Here is a 22534-nt window from a genome sequence, read left to right as displayed (position 1 = left end):
GGACGCGGGGCTGCCCTTCGCCCAGCGGCAGAGCCGGCCGCTGAACCCCCTCCCAGGGCGAGATGGGGAAAGGGAGCAGCGCCGAGCACATCGCGAGCCAGCCTGCGATGCGGCGCTGGGAGAGAGCTCCAAGGCAGCTGGAGTTTTCAGAAAGCAGCAGAAATAGAAAAGCTGACAAAAGCCACTCGCCAATTGTAGAAATGAAAGTGAAAAGAGAGTCGGGCAGTGCTGGTAAAAACAAAACCCCTCCAAGACAGCCAAAAGAACAGAAGAGTCAATAAACTGCAGCTGGGGGAGGTAAAGAGGAGACACACCTCTCCGAGCCACCCCAGAAACCTTAACAGCATCACTAGTAACTGTGGTTTTAAGCGTGACTTGCTTTATCGCCGAACTAAGGACTGGTGTTCACTCTAGCGCTGCATCCTTTTAGCGAGGAACTGCATGATTCATTAGGAAGAAATTTGATAGAAATGAAAAAAAATTTTCAAGACTTATCACGCATAGACAGACAACCAGACAATAATGATTTGTCTTCAGCCTGTATTTTATACTTTCTATTTCAGAAGTCAGATCTTGCTCTTTGTTTTCCATTCATTGCAACAGAAACAGTAGAACAAATAAATCTTAAAAAAAAAAAAATAAATAATCACAGTTCGGTGGTCCAGCGAGACTTCTGTATGCTGACTCCTGTTAAAATCCTCTAGCCTGTTCAAACATAGCAGCCTGAGGTTGCTCTTTCAGTTCCTTTCCTCAGTCTGTGGCATTCATGCATCTTTTTAATGTCTTTCCCCTTATGCACCAGAAATATTATCCATTCACGCCAAGAAGGGGATTCTTGACTCTAAAAAAATGAGGAAAATTCCTCATTATTGAAAAGACTGAAATATCTTCCCACATCCCAAGTTAATATAGTTATACAGAAGCAACTTAGCAGTTTCACTCTGAGACTCTTGCAAGAATCAAATTTAGCTTTACATTTCACACATCACAACAGCTTTTTGTTTCTCTACTCAGGTATTTGCTTTGTTTATTGAATAATATGGTTTATGAACTGCTACCCAATAGGTCTTTTCAGAGAGAAACACAAATGAGACCAACAAATGGTTTCAGCATCTAAAGCAAAGCTGTAATCAGAGATGATGAAGAGTTTCACAGACCGACTACCCAGAAAGTTGTCCCCCGCTGAGCACAAGGCCTACAGTCACTCTGCTAACACACAGCACACACTGACCAAGCATCAACCAGGCAACAGCATTTTTAAAACAAAAACATGAAATTTGGAATCCAGTTAGCATTAGCCTCATTCATATACTCAAGATCACCGTTTTATGACAGTGTTTAAAACGTGAACTTCCCTAATTAGGCCAGGAAAGACTTCTTGAATTGACTACTTGAATGCATCTGTCTACGTGGAAGCGATACCACCTACTCTCTTCACTGTTAGAAGAGCACTTTGAGGAGTCAACCTGTTTGCTCCTCTCACAGGAGAAGAATTAGATTTTAGCATAGATGTGTTTAGTTTAGCTTGAGTCTAACAATGTTTCCCACAATTTGGTAATGTGGGCTTCTTGTATATTTCTAACGATAATAAAAGCAGCTGTACTACTACAGATGAATATGCAAAAGAATGGTTTTCAACAACACTTTATTGAAGCACTTCAAAAATGATCACAATGATAGATGTTGCCTTTAACAGAATAAAACCTGTAATGTCATAATTAAAAGGCACTAATCCTGGCACAAAGGTCTACTTACCCACCTTCCACTGTGACGGAAATAAAAACATCAAATATTTTACTTCTCCTTTAGAAGAGTATGTGCACACCCCCTTTGAGTGCCATTCCGTGTTTGTCATTTAAGTGACATGTAAAAGAAATTCCCTGATGTTTCACCAAGGCATACTTTAACGTTCAGCATCTGTAGTCCTAAAACAATAGGCTACTCATTGAAGGTTTATGATTTAGTGAGACAAGTCATTCTACACTCATCTTTTGGGAATAAAAGTCCTGAAGCACATACTAGTCTCAGGCATTCACGCATTACTTCTTTAACATGATTCGTTGCTTTGCTGTTCGTGTTATCGGCAATGCACCGCTCTTAGCAAGACAGCTTAAATAACCTGATTTACACCCCCCTATTTAGAATTCACACAGCTCGCTCTGGTCAGGGTCAGTGCAGAAGCAAGCCAGCAGGGAGCAGTGCTGGGGCACGCGACCGGGAGGAAGCACATTTCTTTCACATCCAGTAAACACGCACAAAGCAAATCATGACATGCCATTGCACAGCCACAGTAACTACAAAATTAAACCTTAGAAAAGTTAAAAGCTTGATAATCCAGCTAAGTCATACTTCAAGTTATTATAGATCCCTGCACAACATTCCTATAACCGTATAACCAGAGAGACTGTTTAAGGCATTTTCTCTGGCCTCCTTTCTTCTACCAGAAAGTGAAGATTATGCAGCTTTATATGTCAGCATCCAAAAAGGACCGTCTTTCCAACCTGTTTCCATAAAGATGCAAAGAGAAGACGCAAATCGATAAGAAACTAGATTATTAGTTCCACAGACCATGAAACAGCTCCACATTTGTGCATTTTTCACATTGCCAAGTGGTAGGACCCAATTGCTCTGTGCAAGTGCTGAAGACACTCAGCTGCACTCAGGGTGACGATGAGAATTATGCTGCTCTGTAATTGCACTTAAAGAAACCACCATCCACACTAACGTTGATAGGACATTAATACTCCAAGGAAAGCTTTCACACAGCCCGGTGCTGTGGGTGCACGCACAAACATTTCTTCCTAGTCTAATCTAGAGACGCGCTGCTCTATGATCAGTAAGAGCGATCACTCTTACTGAACAAAACCGACAACAAGTATTTAGAGTTGACAGCTATTTTAAATCATCGGGACACCACACAATACCAACACATCATGAGGTCATAAAGGTATGACCGGTGTCTAACTTGCATGCATATTCATGACCAAGAGTTCTCTCTGGCTCAGTATTTGCCTTTTCACAAGACCCAGTTTTCTTAATATGCTAACGGTCAAGGCCTACTGCAGGTACATCAGAAGAGAGTTTCAGGACTCTCTTGATGTTTACAGTACAGCTGTTGATGTTTAAGTACAATAATTCTTGTTACTAAAAAAGCAACTTTTGTTAAGAGAATGGGAAATTTCATCAGTCTCTTTTTACTGTCCAGGCTCGCTACAGAGCCTGAGACAAGCAATCATCATGAGAGATTAGATTGCCCCAATAGATTTCTAGAAGCAGAACACAGCTATAGCATCCAAGTTCAGCAGACAACACTGATAATGCCTATCTTACCTCCACACCTTTATTAGAACGGAAAAAGTTTAACCTTGGACTTAACTGTGCCAGATGAGTGAGTAGTTTTTTCAGTCCAAGGCTGAAAGGTGGCAAGAACAGCCTCACTTCTCTGGAAAAACTTACTACACTTCCCTTCTGTTTCAAAATGAAGGTAGTTGGAAAGTTAATCAAGCCCTCAAACAGAAAAAGTGTAATCCTCTGCACTGGATTCAAATAGTCTCTTCAAGGTCTATATTTCTGCCATGTGAGTAAAGGCATCTGGGAGAACTGCACAAGAATAGCTGTGAAAACCTGTGGAGTCATTCTTCAAGGTCTACATTTCTGCCATGTGAGTAACTAAAGGCATCTGGGAGAACTGCACAAGAATAGCTGTGAAAACCTAGGTGGAGTCATTTCGTGAAGTAATACAAATGTACTTTTTAGAGTACGCACATCATAGGCGGCCAGTGTAGCTTTCCTTGCTATTTACATTCAGAAGTAGAAACTATTACTTAAATACCACATCAAGCAAACAGCTGTTGGCCAACTTCACACCACAGCTGATTTAAGTGATCAGTACTGGTATCAGACCAACCAGGGTGACAAATCTTACAGCAGTAATACTCTTCTCAGATTTTGCAACTCGAGGCATTTTGCTTTGAATGTTAACTCCAGGTAGCTTGTTTGGCATGCAGGAAATCCCATCAACTGAAGAAATATGCACATAATCTTTTACTCAACAGTTCATTAGTCCTTCCCACCAGCTGAGTTACACATGAAGGATGCTAACCGACCAGTAGCCAGGCCTAAAAACCAACCTGTTACAGCTCTAAGTTTGAAAGCTTACACAGAGGCAGGCTGTGAATAGAAGACATCCAATTTGTTACCATTACTTGGAAGATGTTGACATACGGTCCTGTAAGTTAATCAGCGACCCAAGAGAAATTAACGCCACAAAGCATTTGGGAAGAACAGTGGGTGTAACTTCAGATTAAAATCACAACAAAGACTTTGTTCAAGACCTCAGTCAACGAAAGCCTCACTTTCCAATGAGACAAGAATCTTTATGCTTTAATTGGTAGTGAATGATCAGGCACTGCTAGATCTGACACTTCTGCTAGAAAAGCAAAGGTTTTACTCTAGGCTTGATGACAAGAAACAAGCTTGTAGACACATGCATTTTTCTTCTGAAAACAGAGCTCCAGAAGGCTGACCCTACTTAAGACCCTTCAGCTGACCAGTGCTTTTCATAAACGTAAAAAAGCACTGAAGTCTGCTGAGACTGACTAGCTAAACTTGCTCACGTAAGCTGAGAAAGCCCCAGGCCTGAAAGGGAGTTTTATAAGCGTTTCACTTGAATAGTTGAACCACAGAACATAAAGAAGCTCAGGTATTTACCGAGCCTTCTTCCCCAGCTGTAATCTTGTGGGAGAGGAGACAGACATCCCATAATGTATTTCCATGAGTTAAGCCATATCAACTCAAGTCAGTCAGTTAAGTGTCAATACAACCCTCAAAACATAAGTTTATTGAATAAAGCTGAAGAGCAGTAAACCAACATATGCATCCACCTAAATAAAAAAATTCACGTATTTACAAAGTTCAGTAATTGTATAAGTTGTTCACATGCAGAGAGTAATGCACAGGTTAACAATCGGTAGTGTTTGGATGCCATAAACGCTGAAAGCAGTGAAGTATATAAACACCAAACACATCAACTTTAGCTATAGGCCAGTTAACTAAACAGTGACCTGGTCCCCCACAAAGATTCACACATTCTAGTTTAGTTTCCTTATTTTAGGCACAAGCAAGTTTGCTAAAGAAAAGTAACTGTAGCAGTTCCTGGTGAACTAGGGACTACAGTAGCAAGTTAATATACCCTCTCCTCTACAGCACCAGAGTATGGATTAATTGAAATCATGCTTCAGAGAACTGAAAGGGGACAAAAAGTTAAAATGCAAGTTCAGACTGAATGCAGGCAGCACGTAGTGTCTGTGCAACAGTGCAATAGTTGGTACAGAACAGTAAGGCCATGGCAGTCTAAATTAAAACTGGCTTGTCGTAACTGATACGGACTAAACAGTTTTTCCAACCAAAGACTCCGACATAATGCAAACTACATTTAGGTGAAGAATCACACACAGTGTGAGGCAACACAAGCAGGTGTACCATGTATTTGCATACACTAGTAAGCTACACTGACATTACTGTATGAACAAACCAGTCTCAACAAGTCTGTCCCTTTAAATATACTGAAGTCATTGAGAAAGTAAAGCTACAAAAACATTACAATCTTTAGTTCATATATACTTCCCTATACTGTAGGAGCTAGTCAAGAAACAGGATCAATCTGTTGGCTCTCTTGTGCTTTGACACAGTAGAACATTTCATCTCGCAACTTACAGACTTTGCACATGGTTACATCAAGAAAGCAGGCAGGTCTAGAGTTGTCACAATAGCCTAGATATTCCATAGCACCAGGTGAAACTGTGCCCAGCCATTTCATGAGCAGGAGAGACACTACACAATTACATAGATATTGTGCTAAAGGTCAACGACTGACTCTATACGAAAACATCAGTAATTTAAGTGTCATGCAGCTGCTCAGAATGTGTGTTCTGGTTTCAGATAGAGACCACTAGTATCTGTAGATAGAAAGATGTATTTGAACAAAGTCTGATGTTCCTAGCAATTTGTTTTCATGCTGGAATACTCCAATTTTTGAAAGCTTGACAGAACAGTCCATTCCCATCCCCCACACAAATGTTAAACAGAAGCAACAAAATGATTTTAAACAGTTGACTCTCTCCTAATTCATCATGAGAGTTTTCTTTTTCAAGTGACAGGATAAGATCTCAGCTGTAGATTAGTGATGCTGATCTATGCCTTGTGCTCCCCTCTGCAAACAGTTTCCATTTCTCTGCTTACATACACACATCACATGCATTTGTGAGATAAATCAGTATCCCACAACTCACGCTTAAATGTTTTCTAACTACGGTATGTGGCATCTTACAGAATCTTAATGCTGTCAAGCATCAGCATCTTCAAGCCACTAAACACTAGAAATAAAACACTTGCTGAAAATCATATAAAAACCTGGCCCTGAAAAACCAGAACAGAGTGTACCATCATAGTTAACATGGTAGAGAGATTTTTTTTTTTTTAAAAAGACCCCCCACAACCCTCCCACCACAGATGGTTGTAAAATAAATATTTGTGCTGACTTTATCATGACAACTCTAGTTGTTTTGTGACAGAATAGGAATACAAGTCTTCAGCAGTGCACATGAGAAATGAACCATGAAAAGGCAGATTCTTGATACAGGATTTTTGGATAATATCTCATTATGGAGGGAAGTGGACAACTGAGATTATGGCCAACTGGTACTGGAGATTCCAGGAAGACTTCAGCTTCTTCTAGATTTTGAATGCTGAATAAGCCACTGAAGCGTGATATCTGAAGAGAGAGAGAAGAGAAGTTCCATATTCAAGTGTCTATCTGTATTTGTATAGCTGGCATCGCTTTGGTATGCCAGTGTCCCCAAATACACAACAGGAATATCCAGCCCTTCTCTAGAGGATGGTCCAAGATGGATCAATAGAATGATTATTTGGAACGCTTGCTGTCTGTGCTTTGGTCCTGTAACTGCCCAGCATCCTTTAAGTAACATTTAAAGGAACTGCCCCAGACATCCTGGTTCCTCAGTCAGCTACACCTCTAGGAAAAAGACATTCCTTAATCTGATACTTTGGTATGGCTCACATAATTAGTTTTAGATCAACACTGCTCTATTTAGCCAGTCTGCCCCTCCTCACTTGATGAGAACAAAGTTAGTTGAGCCCTACAGCACAAGGCATCAAGCTCCTCCATGCTTGAAAGAGGGTCTCCTAAGGAAGTGAAATGCACTAACATCATACCAGCCCAATGCTTCCAGCAGCACCTTCCCTATCGCATCAGTGATGCTCAGCTGTGCTGTGAGCCTTGTACAGGAGATATGACAGAAGGGAGTATCTGCTTCTCCTATCCACCATATTTGAATCTTTAACTGATGGTAAGGTGACAGGGGCTTCTTGGATAAGAAGCCAGAAGAGTTCCACAGGCTGTTCATTTTTCCCGGAAAGAAGTTGAGTCCTTAATATAAAGCAGTTCTGGTATCCTCTATAGCTTGTTCCTGTGACCACCAGCCTGAAGTTTCCCTCATCAGTAAACTCAATGAACCAGTGTTAACCTCATGGCAGCCACAAGAAGGCATCAGGAGAAGGATGGCAAGTGTTGTTAAGTACTGTGTTTTCATTCAGTTGAGATTACTCAGTTTACTTACAATACTAGTGTCAAGTACTTGGTATTACACAGTATCATGGTTTCTGCGTTTGAACTCCAGAAATTCTAAAGCAATTGATGTCAGCACCAGAAAAATTTACTGTTTGGCTGCACGGAGTAGTGACTAGCATAGGCCACAACACGAACCACTTTGATAAGACAGCAAGGGAAGATGATTATTTCAAGGGAATGACTGTTGAGGAAAAACTTGCTGCAAGTACTTGCTAGCCTCATGAAAGTGAGGCAGAGTTGAGAGTACCGGAGAGAAGTATAAAATCATTTAGGCCAAGCTAATAGTGAGGCTAGTCAGCTATTTGCTGCAAACTAACTAAAGAAAGGCAGCAGATTTCACAGCAGACTGACATATGTTTTGATAACTACAACCAGTCAAGTTTCCTCACTGCCATCAGGAGTTATACGGAACTTAACCAGTGCACTTACACATTGTTCTTTGATTTGTTACAGGCTTCCTGACTTCAGGAAACTGGTGTTTAAGAAGTTACAATCCCCCAATCCATCCTCTGACAGCTCTTCATAATGCTTAGCATTTTAGGTTAATAGTTACCTATATTATCTTTCTCTTTGCAAGAAATTGAGTAGCAGCAGATTTCTCTGTCCTGAATAGCAGCAAGGTTCCTATGAAAGAGAGAACATTTCAACATACACTTCACTTACAACAAGGACACATACTGAGAATCTAAACTGTTCCCCCTTCATCTCCTCCACCTAACTTGTTTCTACACAATGTTTCAGCTACCTCCTGTTGCTGGGTTTTCTACTTACACATGCAAGCTTCTTGATCTAACAACCCTATGTACATGAATTCATTTATTGAGTTAAAGTATCCTTTCTTAGGAAGGGTTAGACTTACATCTTTTCAATTAGCTGTTTCTCATCCAAAGCATTAGGAAGGTCTCTCTTATTTCCAAGTACTAGAACCTGAAATCCAGAGTAGAAGGAAACGGTTGCAGCTTTGTTTTTTTTTTTAAAAAAAAACAAAAAAAACCACCAACCCCACCACAAACAACAAACTTCAGGGGAGTCTGACAAGCAGTCTGCACTAGGCTATTAAATCCAGCGGGATGAGACATTCACTATTAAACCAGATCAAGAAGGAAGATTGACCTAGTCACAGGGAAAGACGGGGTACAAATAAACTGTTATGTGCAAAAAACAAGCACGAGAACACATCAGCTGATAAAACTGAGAATAATCCCAGTAGACTTTCAGCTGAGATTCCCCAAACTTACTCTATACTTCTGTACTACACTCTGGTTAACCTGTACTATAGTAGACTCCAGAAGAGAGCACAAACTCATACTGTGGAATACTCTACTCTAAATTACTGTTCCAATTTTTTTTTGTTTTTTTTTTGTGGGCACCGAACAAGAATAAGATCACTGAAGGATTGACCGAGGTCAACAATTTGATTTAAGGCACTGGGGGTAGGGCAGGTATTGTTCATGCTTATACTAACCAGTGAGGTTAGGCCTTAGACTTGACTTAAGAGTTCAAGCCAGACTTGAACTCTGAGTTGAAGTCAGAGTTGCTGAAGTTATGCACATTCCTCAAGCAAATTTAATACCGTGTAAGGCAATATTACTTACAGGGATTCCTTGTAACTGTGGCTTATCTAGAAGGTTGTGCAGCTCATTTCGAGAGGCTTCTATTTTTTCACGATCTGCAGCATCTACCATGTAGCTTTAAAGAGAATTTAAGGTTAGGTCAGTGAGACTGAACTACTTCAGAAACAGCAGTGTTTGCTTTACACTGTCAGTTTTGAGCACATTCAACAAGGCTTTAAACAAAGCTAGGTCTTCTGAGCAAAGAATTTGGTTCTTGTAAAAAGAATTCTCTATGATCAGAGTAGATGAAAGATTCTTTCAGTTAGACAGCACTGCCACCCAGTTCAGACAGGAAGTAGTTAGTACTCCAGATCAGACACCGATAAGAAAATAACCCACCTTGAGCCTTGAACTTAAGGGTAAAAAAAGGTCAGTAAGGTTGCAGTACAGTTTCAAAATTAAAACGAGTACTACCGAGTCAAGCATGCACTGTTAGAAAGGCTACACACAGAAGAGAAGCAAACCTGAAGTTAAGTACTAGCTGAAGGAAGATGACACTTACACAATAGCATTAACTCCTCTGCAATATCGTTCCCACATGCTTCGGAATCGTGGTTGCCCTCCTATATCCCAAATCTTAAGGCAAGGGGAAAAAGACAATTTAGCCACACACTATGCTTAAACACGTTGCGCAAAGACAAGAAATCAAAACACAGTTTTTCCTTTCTCCTCGGGCCAGCTGCAGGACCTCTCACATATTAGAACAGGAATAATCCCTTGTACAGCTGCTCAAAGCTTGCAGGCCCAATAGCATAAGATGCAAACTAGAGCATCTTACACCAGATGCAAGAACACACCCGTGTACTAAGTTTACACACTGTGGTATACAAGAAAACAAAATAAGATATATTGACTTAAAACTTTGCTTTTGATGTAAGCCTTCCCTTAAGCAATATTGATGAGCAGAAGAGGAAGATCTCTGGGCCCTACACATGTGAAAATTAACTCAGACTAAAGCCAGACAGCATTATCACAACATTGCTTTAACTAGCCCATGAACCTGGAAATCACACACAGATTCTCATTTAAGAAACCCCATAAATAAACATAAGTGTATCCTTAAGCTATTTGACAGATTTAGCTGAGCCTCTTCAGTTTCCTATATTTGTCCCAATGGTGGAAGAAAAACAGAGCAAACATATAACTTTTAAACTAGAAGCTGAAGACAACCTTGCACAGGTTTAAAAAGAGACAGTCAACAATGGTAACATACCTTTATTGTAACATTACCCTTTGTAACTTTTCTCATGTTGAAGCCCACAGTAGGAATCATATCTTCACTGAATTGACCTGACTGGAAAAAAACAGAAAGTTAAATTTAGTGCTTATCTGATGCAGCTAGTTTACATAGTAAAATATCATAAGCTTTTTCTAACCGTTTGCCTTCCAACCGAAGGCTTTATAGCCAAGAAGTCGTAGATATTATATTCCTGTGTATTGAAGCTTGTGTGAAGTCAGTCAAGTCATTTCTTACAAGCACTTAAATCATTTTTCAAGCCTTTTGTTTTTTTTTTTTTAAAAAAAACAAAAAAAACCACCAACCCCACCACAAACAACAAACTTCAGGGGAGTCTGACAAGCAGTCTGCACTAGGCTATTAAATCCAGCGGGATGAGACATTCACTATTAAACCAGATCAAGAAGGAAGATTGACCTAGTCACAGGGAAAGACGGGGTACAAATAAACTGTTATGTGCAAAAAACAAGCACGAGAACACATCAGCTGATAAAACTGAGAATAATCCCAGTAGACTTTCAGCTGAGATTCCCCAAACTTACTCTATACTTCTGTACTACACTCTGGTTAACCTGTACTATAGTAGACTCCAGAAGAGAGCACAAACTCATACTGTGGAATACTCTACTCTAAATTACTGTTCCAATTTTTTTTTTGTTTTTTTTGTGGGCACCGAACAAGAATAAGATCACTGAAGGATTGACCGAGGTCAACAATTTGATTTAAGGCACTGGGGGTAGGGCAGGTATTGTTCATGCTTATACTAACCAGTGAGGTTAGGCCTTAGACTTGACTTAAGAGTTCAAGCCAGACTTCAGAGTTGCTGAAGTTATGCACATTCCTCAAGCAAATTTAATACCGTGTAAGGCAATATTACTTACAGGGATTCCTTGTAACTGTGGCTTATCTAGAAGGTTGTGCAGCTCATTTCGAGAGGCTTCTATTTTTTCACGATCTGCAGCATCTACCATGTAGCTTTAAAGAGAATTTAAGGTTAGGTCAGTGAGACTGAACTACTTCAGAAACAGCAGTGTTTGCTTTACACTGTCAGTTTTGAGCACATTCAACAAGGCTTTAAACAAAGCTAGGTCTTCTGAGCAAAGAATTTGGTTCTTGTAAAAAGAATTCTCTATGATCAGAGTAGATGAAAGATTCTTTCAGTTAGACAGCACTGCCACCCAGTTCAGACAGGAAGTAGTTAGTACTCCAGATCAGACACCGATAAGAAAATAACCCACCTTGAGCCTTGAACTTAAGGGTAAAAAAAGGTCAGTAAGGTTGCAGTACAGTTTCAAAATTAAAACGAGTACTACCGAGTCAAGCATGCACTGTTAGAAAGGCTACACACAGAAGAGAAGCAAACCTGAAGTTAAGTACTAGCTGAAGGAAGATGACACTTACACAATAGCATTAACTCCTCTGCAATATCGTTCCCACATGCTTCGGAATCGTGGTTGCCCTCCTATATCCCAAATCTTAAGGCAAGGGGAAAAAGACAATTTAGCCACACACTATGCTTAAACACGTCGCACAAAGACAAGAAATCAAAACACAGTTTTTCCTTTCTCCTCGGGCCAGCTGCAGGACCTCTCACATATTAGAACAGGAATAATCCCTTGTACAGCTGCTCAAAGCTTGCAGGCCCAATAGCATAAGATGCAAACTAGAGCATCTTACACCAGATGCAAGAACACACCCGTGTACTAAGTTTACACACTGTGGTATACAAGAAAACAAAATAAGATATATTGACTTAAAACTTTGCTTTTGATGTAAGCCTTCCCTTAAGCAATATTGATGAGCAGAAGAGGAAGATCTCTGGGCCCTACACATGTGAAAATTAACTCAGACTAAAGCCAGACAGCATTATCACAACATTGCTTTAACTAGCCCATGAACCTGGAAATCACACACAGATTCTCATTTAAGAAACCCCATAAATAAACATAAGTGTATCCTTAAGCTATTTGACAGATTTAGCTGAGCCTCTTCAGTTTCCTATATTTGTCCCAATGGTGGAAGAAAAACAGAGCAAACATATAACTTTTAAACTAGAAGCTGAAGACAACCTTGCACAGGTTTAAAAAGAGACAGTCAACAATGGTAACATACCTTTATTGTAACATTACCCTTTGTAACTTTTCTCATGTTGAAGCCCACAGTAGGAATCATATCTTCACTGAATTGACCTGACTGGAAAAAAACAGAAAGTTAAATTTAGTGCTTATCTGATGCAGCTAGTTTACATAGTAAAATATCATAAGCTTTTTCTAACCGTTTGCCTTCCAACCGAAGGCTTTATAGCCAAGAAGTCGTAGATATTATATTCCTGTGTATTGAAGCTTGTGTGAAGTCAGTCAAGTCATTTCTTACAAGCACTTAAATCATTTTTCAAGCCTTGAGGCAGTCAGGGGAGCAAAGTTACTTGGGGAGAAGTGCTTTGCATAGCTTAACAGATGGACAGCCAGGGCAAGTAAAGGAAAAGAGCCATTCACCTACTTCTGCTGGAGCCAAGTTCTGTACATCAGGATCTCCTAGCTACCTGGAAGCTAGAAATATCCAGAAGATTTTCCTCTGAGGCAAGCTACTCTATGGACAACATTTACAGTAATAAATCACTTCTGTGGAGTAAGCCTCCAACCCACAGGTATGGGTTAACTCCCTGAGGAGTTTTAAAAGGCTGGAAAGCGGAAGGACCTGACAGGTCTGCTTCCTGCTAGGCTACGCAGCGTCCAACTTGTTCAGCAGTGGAAGAGGCAATCGAAACGCAACTGGAGAGTATTTCAGTCCATTTCCACCAGAAGTTCAGCATCGCTCTAAGCTCTGGCATAACTGCTGCAAAACAGTGTTGTATTAGAGAGGTTCTCTAGTGGCAGATGTTTTACTATCTGTTACACTTTTATCTGTAACAGCTTGAAAGTCAAGTTCACAGCTATCTCCTGTAGCTAACCCAGGAGCCATAACAAGTGTTATCAACAGTAGTACAGATTTCTCCCATGCTCCCTCGGCTATTTGGCAGAAGGTGAATCTCAGCCACAGTGGTCATTATGTATCTCACTACATCCATTATGTGCAATAGAACCAGACAAGTCAACCAGATTTGGAAAAAAGGTCAACTCAAATGCATTCAGTTGTTTAATTAGGGTTCGATACCATAGCAGCAGAAAGTCTGCTTCTCTCCCCTGATGTTGCACAGAGAAGCTAGCCCGAGTTAAAAGTTCTTTAGGATCTATGAAGCAGATGTCACATCACCCTATAGAGTTAGGGCCCAACTGCTCACAAGCTGCAAGTAGTAACTAAGTCTGACCGGACATGCTTGGAGTACATGCTGTTCAGAGCTTGCAACCAGAAGATGGTCAGCTTGTAATACCAATGCTTTGTCATTCACTTCTATGCCTAGAAGCCCACTTTCTTCAGCTTGTTCCCCCCGCCTCACCGCCCAAAAAAACCTGTGATCTTCCACTAGCAAACCAAAGCTGCAGGCTTCACGTAATACAGACTCCAGTATAACGCTGATAAACTTTAGAAGTCAACTGAAAGCATACAGATGATAGCAGTCTCATTTGGGCTTATTTGGCCAAGTCCTTCAGTTAAATGGCATGTTGATCTTGCTGTTGACCTCCAAAACAGAAATACATCCAGAGCTTGGATTTGAAGCCAGCAGTCCCCTGAACAGGTGGTGATGTTTCACATTCAAGATCTGCCTTCCAGATGCATGGCTATACAGACTAACAGTCTTTTAAAAGGAGTAAAAAAAAAAAAAACACTAAGTCCTTGAATCCAAGGAATGCAACAGTAAAAACAGAGATGACCTTAAAAATGGACAGCTTAAACCTCATTAGGCAGGTGTTTGCATTCTCTTTTGAAAGAAGTTTCAACTGTTGAAGCTACACAGAAGAGCATGTATCAGTCTCATGCAGCACTATTTCAGAAACTACTCTAACCTTTCTGCTAACTTAGCAAGGTAGGTGCACAACCTGAATGCCTGTTCATTAGCTTCCTGTTCCTGCCCTGAAAGCCCAGTGTACGAGTTGCCCATTTCTGCCAGTTTGATTATGTATAGCTCAGCAGCAGATGGTTAACTGTGCTTTCCACGTCTGATGCAGTTCAGTTCAGCTCATAAAGCATGCATTTGCCAATCTTGCCTTTGAAGGGTCAGCTCACCGTGGTTGCTCAAGAACCACTGCATTCCTGCCTCTACAGTCACACCCTACACTCACATCTTCCAACCAAACGTCTCCCAAGCACTCCCTGAACCTCCATCTCTTTGTGCTACTTCATATTACGCCATATGCTGTCAGCTATTCCCACTCAGATACTTCCAAATTCTTCACTCGAGAGCTGTTCCTATCAATAGTTCATGCTCTCTCACCGCTCTTTTAGGGTACGGATTCCTTCAGATTGGAGCAGCACCTCATTTGCCACGTGTTTAATGTAATGTTGAAGAAATTACTGTGATCCACCACAAGGAAGCTTTTACAGAATCTTCAGAAAAGCTGCTGCACCTTATACTACTTTCCAAGTACTCTCTACCCACGCTACGCATCCAGGTGCCATAAAAACTTGTTCCGACTTGCTTAAAAACTACACTACAGAGTCGCTCAGTTACAGCTTGAGTTTCAGCCTTCTGTACTCTGCTTTGTAGGCGAGACAAACCAGCGCTATCTGACATACTTTCTGAAGTGTCAGAAGCAGAAGGAAAGGGTAGCAGGTGCCTTCGCTGAGCTGCCTCCAAAACACAAGCACGCCCTTTCTCTCTATAGGAAGTTTGGAGGCTGTGGATTCTGAGGTGAGGTGGGCACTTTATAGCTTTGAGGGGCACACCTGTCTGCAAGTTTTGAGCATATCGATCAACTTAGATCTTCATCTGAAAGACCTTACTCTGATATAAGTGTGGGTGTTCCTCTTCACAGTCAGTGTACCTAAAGCAAGCTACTGGCAGTCACCTTATCTTTTAAGACAGGTCAAAAAAATGGTTAAAGCAACTGTAATGGATTTTGCTAGCAGGCAGCGATCTCCTTTGATAGGTTCTGCTATTATATCCAACTGTCTTGGCCCAGAAACGGTTCTCTAAACCCAAAATTTAGAGGTCTTTTGTTTACTACCTCTACAGAGGAAAAAAGCCAGGAATTCAGCTGCATCTTAGAGTATGCATATGCAAAAGCTACTTCCACAGCAGAACAAGAATATGCTTTTATTAGTAGGCAGTTCTGTCTGAATCAGACTTCCCTCTGCCCCGCCCCCTGAGCAGATTACTCAGCCCTATCACTGTTTGTTCACAATACGATGCTTTCTCCTTCTAAAATAGGCATCAGCTTTAAAACAAGTTTGATAAGCACAGAAATATTTTCAGTTCCCGATCTGAAAGTGTTTGGCTGTTGTCATACACAGTAGCATTGCTCAAACACTCATCAAGGACAGCAAGAGTAGTTGCTTACAAATCTAGCAATACCATCTGTTTTCAGCACCTGTGAATATTCCAATAGGCAGACACTGTACTTCATCCAGGTCTCCTAGAAGCGGTTATGAATTAAGCCATTAGCTCTGAGGTCATACAGACCATACAGCATTAATACAAACTGTTCACTGAAGGTCACAAAACAAAGTTAACTCTTGCCCCTGTGTGAAAGATAAGAAAGAGGGAGGCTAAAGGTCAGGTTGGAGGGGGCTCTGAGCAACCCGATCTAGTTGAAGATGTCCCTGCCCACGGCAGCGGGGTTGGACTAGATGACCTTTAGAGGTCCCTTCCAACCCAAACCATTCTACGATTCTATAAACAGACCGAATTTCAGAGACCACATGCAGAAAGAACCTGCAGGACTAGACTTTAAGCCTCCTGGTTTAAGAGATGCTCCATTTTTAATACTCCAAGCTCCTGGAGAACCTAAGCACATGACATACTAGTTTAGGGCCATCTGATTCCTAAAGTCAGGCACAACAACGGGCAGTGAAGTTCCACAGTTCATATTAAGGTAGTTGAAGATTAGCATTCAAGTTTAACCTGTTTAATGGAGGACAGTACTAGTCACTGTTGCAGTGACCAAGACGAGTTGTACAGAAATGCCCTCTAGTATATATTCTTCACATATCTGGATACTGTATCATGACTGTATGTTTGGCATGTAATGGGTAATGGGCATACAAGCCCTCTTTTGAAAACTCACAACGGACTAGAGTCATCCCCCTCTTATCTGGGCCCTGGTGCAGGAAAACAAAACCTTTGAGCTTCCATATGTCGCTGGGACTTAGTGTGGAATTGCCCAGTTAAAGCCTCCCCGGTCCAACAGATCTTATATTCAAATCACCCGCAATACTAGACCTGAAGCACTTCAAGATGAAGGGGATTACTAGCTAGCTAAGCAGGCAACAACAGACCAGCCTTACATGATGTTTGCTGACTCCAGCAGTTATTGTAACAAGCTGGCAAGTGAGACACAGAGATAAGGTTGTACCATAGGGCAACATGAACCCATTTACCTGCCTGAGTACTGGCTTACGTTGGGTAAGGATTATTCAGAGGAGCAAAACTGTTTCCAGACTGGACTAAGTCCCTGCACTGTATTCCAGTAATGTAGGAGTACAGGGCCAACACCCACCTGCATGAACCACTTTAGGTTCAGCTCACCTCGTATCTAGCATTAGCACTAACTCTTGCACACTGTAGCACTTACAAAGCGCGCTCTCCATCTCACTGCCAGATCCAGGTCTGGCCCACCTGCTACGCACCAGCTAACGCTAGCTTTGGTGTGTGCTCTGAAACACCACCACGCATGCCGAAGCGCAGCCGCATCCACAAGCACTGCTTTTTACCTGTAACTCTGGCAGGCTGCCTCTCCGGGTCTGCGCCCTCTCCTTCAGCCCACCAACAGGCCAGGGGCAGCTTTGCCAGCCGGCACCCGTATAAGTCTTGCCTCAGGAATGAGCCGGCAGCGTGCCAGTTACAGGTACCGTTCATTTCCCAGAAGGGTAGGATGAGAAGACTTCAGACAAGCGTTTAACTTACCAGCACCTAACGTTCCAGAAGTGTACAAAGGATGCAAGTTTAGTCTTTTTTAATACTTAGTTAATATTGAAACAAGCTGCTTACTAAACCTAGCATTTCCAGTTGTCTTGAAAGTCAAAAAAAGCAAACCAAACCACACTCTGGCTACTTTATCTACCCCTCCCGTAGCCATAAGCTACAGCCAGAAGACTGCCAACTTCTAGGGAGTTATGCTTACCAGACTGTCAGCGCCAAGCCCTAAGCAGCTTGATCAAGTAATTGAGCATAAGACTGGAATTCCTGCTTCCTGTATCTTCCTTAAAAATTCATTTCAATACATTAAAGGAACCATTAAAGGCAGAACTCAAACTGCAGCAGTAGAACCGGTGTTCCCTCTTCTTTCTTTCCAGCTAGAGCAGTAGCTCTCTCCTGCTGGCACTGGAACGCATGCTGCCTACAATGCCTACATGGTCCTCAACCACCAATTCACAGCTACGAGATTTTGATTCCACAGCCTGCACAAGGACATTCTTTGTATCAACAGAAAAGGTCAGGGCAGCCTTTAGCTTGCATCTCAAAGCTAACATGATTCATTACCATTATAGGACAAATTTCTTCATATAGGCTTTGTTACTACACAACAAAGATTTTTACCTTTACTCGTAATACTTTTCATCCATCTAGAAGAGATCACGAACAAACTTAGCCGACTAGGAGACAACATCACTGGAGTGTAGATTCCAGTCAGGACACTCCCAATCCACCTGAACTAGCATACTACCTTAAGCCCCGCTGTTCATCACTAAATTTCTTTCTGTTCACACTAAGAAAAAAGCCGCATCTCTCAGAAATCTCTTCTTAAAAAAAAAAAAAAGCAGAGTCATTTTAGCATTATATAAAGCTACCCCTACACTAAGCCTCCTCTGCAACATTCATAGCTTCAACCAACAAGTGCATCATATATGGACAAATCAACTCTCTAGTTTCTGTAGTCTGGCTTCCTTCTTGAAATACTTCAGTGTTTCAGCTACTTGTTGTGATCACATCCAGAAGCTTGAACTCTAGTTTAGAAGCTCCAATCCTTGTGATCTAACAGTCTCTTGAAAGGCTTTACAACAGCACTTCCATGAATGATTGCTGCAGAAAGCAAAATAGCTTAATCTGACATGAAAATGCGTTTTTATTTCCCCAACCCTGACTTCAGTGGAATATTTGAAAGGACATGGACTGCTTATCATGTAACTACCACACAGCAGTGAAACAAGACCTAAAAAGGCATATTTCTATGTAGAAGTCAGTCATGTAAGACAGGACATGTAGGACATTTCATGCCTCTGATAGCCATGAAAGCACCATTCTCCAGGTGTTACCGCTTAAAGCTCTTCCATTGCTTAAAGAGTGCTGCTATACAGGAATTTAAGACCATGATGGAAAAAGTAGATTCCGATTTCAGTCACCTGTTTCAGACCACCTGGGGTACAGCAAGCAGGACCTCAAAGAAAGAATATTAACTGGAGTACGAGTCACCTCATATTAGCTTTATTACCTAATGAAGTGAGGCAATCCATTTCAAGAGACTTCTGTGATTAAGAAACACTTCACTTAAAAATGTATCAACCTTCTCACTTAACTATGCGTGAGAAGTGACAACATACGCTATTTATGACCTACCTGGGTGTTTCAGAAGGCACTAAAGCAGCAGCGAAGCTCTTTAAAGCAATCTTTTCCCACACTTCTCCAGCATGGCTTCTTTAAGTCAAAGTTACTTGTAATGGTCACGAAGACGGAACGAAGTCACAGCTCCCAACTGGCCAAAGGAATCTTTTGCTGAGAGGCACTTAAAAAATTGCCCCTCTCTAGAAACCAAGGCCTCATTCAAAGGCTTGTCAGATATTCCAAAGTTAAAAAACAAACCACACTAATTCAGGCTTTGACACAAATCCTAAAAAAGGAATCTTATTTATCTTATCACCACAAACAGAACAGGTTGAGTTTAGCTCTTAAACCTGACAACCATATCAGGAAAGCCTCTCTCCCACCCCTGCAGTTCTCCTCTCCCGCCCGCTGACAATCGGGCTATCGAGCTTCAGTGTTCCAGTGCCAAACGCCTGGATCAAGGATCAATCTACCAGGCTTCAAGCAAGACTTCACAGTAGGAAACGCCACTCTTCCATGAAGTACTTCTTTGAAACTGGACGAGCGTCCCATTATTCACCAGCATGCACCGCCCGCAGCCTGGAAGCAGTCAGTTTACTTGAGTCATGTTTCAGTTGCGTCACATGGCTGTGGAGCTCGGTTGCCTCTCGTACCTCCCCACACCAGCATGGCTGGGACTCGCAGCTTTGACAGCAAGGCTGATGAAAGCCTGTTCACAGACAGTAGCTTCAGAGATGCAAACGACAGAAGATACTGCAGACTCCAGTAAATAATGGGCACTTCAAGCCCTCAGATAAGCAGCTAACAATTCAAGATGCGATACCGGGATGACATGCAGTTTCTCTGAGTAAGAGCCATAGGCCATCTACATTATGGAAATTAGGACCAGGAAGAAATTATGTCCTCCCTTGTGAGCAAGTTTACTCACACACATGGAAAACTTATGCTTAATATCTAATTAGAGACAGTGACTAATACGGAGCCTTAGCAAAGCAGAAGCTGCATTAGCTGTATCCAGCTACAACTAGATTTCACTGCTAAGGTTGGTTTTTAAACCTTCTAGTCAAACTAAGTTTGGTCTGATTACAAACTAAGTGCTTGCTTACACTGGAGGAATAAATATGATCCAAACCAGCTAACAACCTAGAAAAAGATTATTCTAGAACTGGATTGTCTGCCTTTCACGGCCTTTCCACTTCAGTGGCAGCCAGACGTTGTATCAAGCCTCCTGTATAATTGGCTTGAGTTTTTCCTCTAGTTACATACGCCTGATTTGATTGGCATAGATTACATTAGAGATTTATATTAGGTTAAACTCACTGTTGTCAAGAGACTGGTAACAGCCCTTTGTTAGACTGAATGCAACCTTATAAGCCATACCAAGTCCCCGGTATGTAATCCAGCTTTTAGAGCTATTCTATAGGACTAGCATCTTGCTGTGTCATTCCGTTCATTTTAGTTTTATGGAATCCCAATGCTTGACAGCTACATCCATCCAAACCATTAACTGGCCTGCAGAGAGCAGTTATTCTTTTCCGGCACTCATTTCCAAATGCATACTCTGAATTAGTCAGTCAATGAAGCAACTAACAAGAAGTTAGCTCTTCATGCCATGGACGGCACTACTCCTTCTGTATTGTGCCGATAACTGAAGCTCATGCTATTATTTTTTTAAAACCAATAATAAAAACTGAGCAAGTCCCCTCACTCTGTTTTTTGTAAAGAGTCACTAGATTCCCTAATTAAAAACTTCAGAAATGCGACTTGCTACTTCCAAACCTAAAACAGCTAACTAGGCTGTGTCATTATGCATAACAACTTCCTTATTTCACTCAGTTTTGCAAGGCTATTTGAATGACACTTACTCAGATAAATTTCTGGGTGTGATCCTAATGTGCGGTTGAAACTTTGCAAGATTCAACCCCTAGCAAAGCAAGCTGGATACAGATGTCAGCTCTACGTAGGAGTACCTTCACCATTTGAGACAACTTAGATAGACTAAACTGGCGTGCAACTATTACAACAAATCTGTACTACTCCACATATCCGCAGCACGGTTTCACAGATAACTCCCTGAAGGAGCTGTGCTGCTGGTACTATACAGACAGAACGGTAAAGCGGTACTTTGTCCAATGCCATCACCATCCATGACTCCAGGAGACAAAAAACCTGCAGAGTAATCTCAGTGCCCAAAGTTGCAAGAACACACCAATCGGTATCAGCTCAACGGCCATAGACCGAGGCTGTTCAACAATTTCAGAGTTCCATTTTTAGAAATCCAATAGAAACCCACGCCCAGGGGTCGCGCCAGCCACTACTGCGTGCGAAAGAACAGGCTTCTGGCGTTCTCGGGTTAGTCCAGCGACTTTCACCTAACATAACCAGGCTGAGGAAGAGTTACCTTTTATGAGGGCGGTCCCATTTCACATGATTATCGTGAAGCCCACTGAGTGCTAACATCCTCAACTGCACAAGAGCTTGGTTACATTTTGACAGCTAGTCAGTGTAACGAGGATTATGAATAACTGCAAGAAAATGAGACTTCTTTTCCTATCCAGTAACTCATTCAACTGACACTTTAAATAAATACATTCATAAAAGTACTCAGTAACATTAAGGAGACAGCCTCAAAAAAAAAAAAAGTTGAAGGTCTGCTCAGGTCTGAGGTTGAAGACATCAGCTTTCTCATTCTACGTGCACTAGACTCAAGTCAGTCATGCTCCCTGCAAAACCAAAAGGCACCCCGGTTTCCCCTTCCAGTCTCCCTACAAGGGCTTCCAAATTCCAGCTTGTCTCTTTGAATGTTTTGCCACATGCATCCGCAGAACAGGACACTGATGAAGCTGAATAAGCCATATAAGCAAGCCACTCTTTATCTTGTTCAACAATGGAAAAGCTTCACGTAGGAGGATTCCCACACCCTTCCTTCATCTGCTCCAGGCAGATCATCAGATAAGCAGGCCCAACTTCAGCAGTCTGCTGCTGTTAGGCTTGGAAGTTGTAGTTCTTAGCGCGTACCTTAAGAAAAAGTAGATTATTCAATACAGGTTTCAGCAATCAGGATAAACAAAAATCTGAGAGAGGAACCGTGAGTGGGAAACATTTAAATCATTTACGGAGGACCGCTGAAAGAGAGTCAAGTGGGAGAAAGCAGCGGAAGGCACTCTTCGCATTATGCTAACGTGAGCCCAGGCTCCCTAACGCGCTGACTGAAACAAGCCTTCAGCGCACACCGCAGGGCTCCGCTCTGGTACGGCTACCGGTGCCTCCACGGGCCCCGTTAGCACACAAAGGCTGGCGGAGGCACAGCACGCTACCGCGGCCACACACGGCTGGCTCTGCCGCCTCCCCCACCAGCCTACAGACGCGCAGGGCGAGGGCAGACGCGTCTGCTGCCC

General features: G+C 41.8%; 1 protein-coding gene across 2 annotated transcripts; it reads right to left on the bottom strand.

Moving 5' to 3' along the window:
• Positions 1-4819: 4819 nt before the first annotated feature.
• ARL8B (ADP ribosylation factor like GTPase 8B) lies at positions 4820-12714 on the bottom strand. 2 transcript variants are annotated; one of them, XM_019473228.1, is made up of 6 exons: positions 12611-12714; positions 11900-11973; positions 11380-11473; positions 8508-8575; positions 8202-8272; positions 4820-6772 (listed from the first exon to the last, which is right to left on the bottom strand). In XM_019473228.1, the coding sequence occupies exons 1-6, from the start codon at positions 12668-12670 to the stop codon at positions 6723-6725; spliced, it is 417 nt and encodes a 138-aa protein (XP_019328773.1). In that variant the 5' UTR covers positions 12671-12714; the 3' UTR covers positions 4820-6722. The 2 variants fall into 2 exon arrangements, with proteins under 2 accessions (XP_019328773.1, XP_009281899.1); XM_009283624.2 differs by lacking the exons at positions 11380-11473; positions 11900-11973; positions 12611-12714 and adding exons at positions 9244-9337; positions 9764-9837; positions 10475-10576.
• Positions 12715-22534: the final 9820 nt, after the last annotated feature.

Source organism: Aptenodytes forsteri, unplaced genomic scaffold (genome assembly GCF_000699145.1).
Source record: "Aptenodytes forsteri isolate BGI_AS27 unplaced genomic scaffold, ASM69914v1 Scaffold267, whole genome shotgun sequence".
Taxonomy (NCBI): Eukaryota; Metazoa; Chordata; class Aves; order Sphenisciformes; family Spheniscidae; genus Aptenodytes; species Aptenodytes forsteri.
The sequence above is the reverse complement of the archived record's forward strand: the minus strand, read 5'-3'. Positions and strand labels throughout refer to the sequence as shown.

Bases quoted from the DNA above. Each gene is read 5' to 3' on its own strand.
- ARL8B (XM_019473228.1), bottom strand. From the start codon at position 12,670: ATGATTCCTACTGTGGGCTTCAACATGAGAAAAGTTACAAAGGGTAAT. The intron at 11,974-12,610 runs GTATGTTACCAT...CCTTGCCTTAAG, and splicing joins AGGGTAATGTTACAATAAAG to ATTTGGGATATAGGAGGGCA. The intron at 8,576-11,379 runs GTAAGTAATATT...TCTGGATTTCAG, and splicing joins CACAGTTACAAGGAATCCCT to GTTCTAGTACTTGGAAATAA.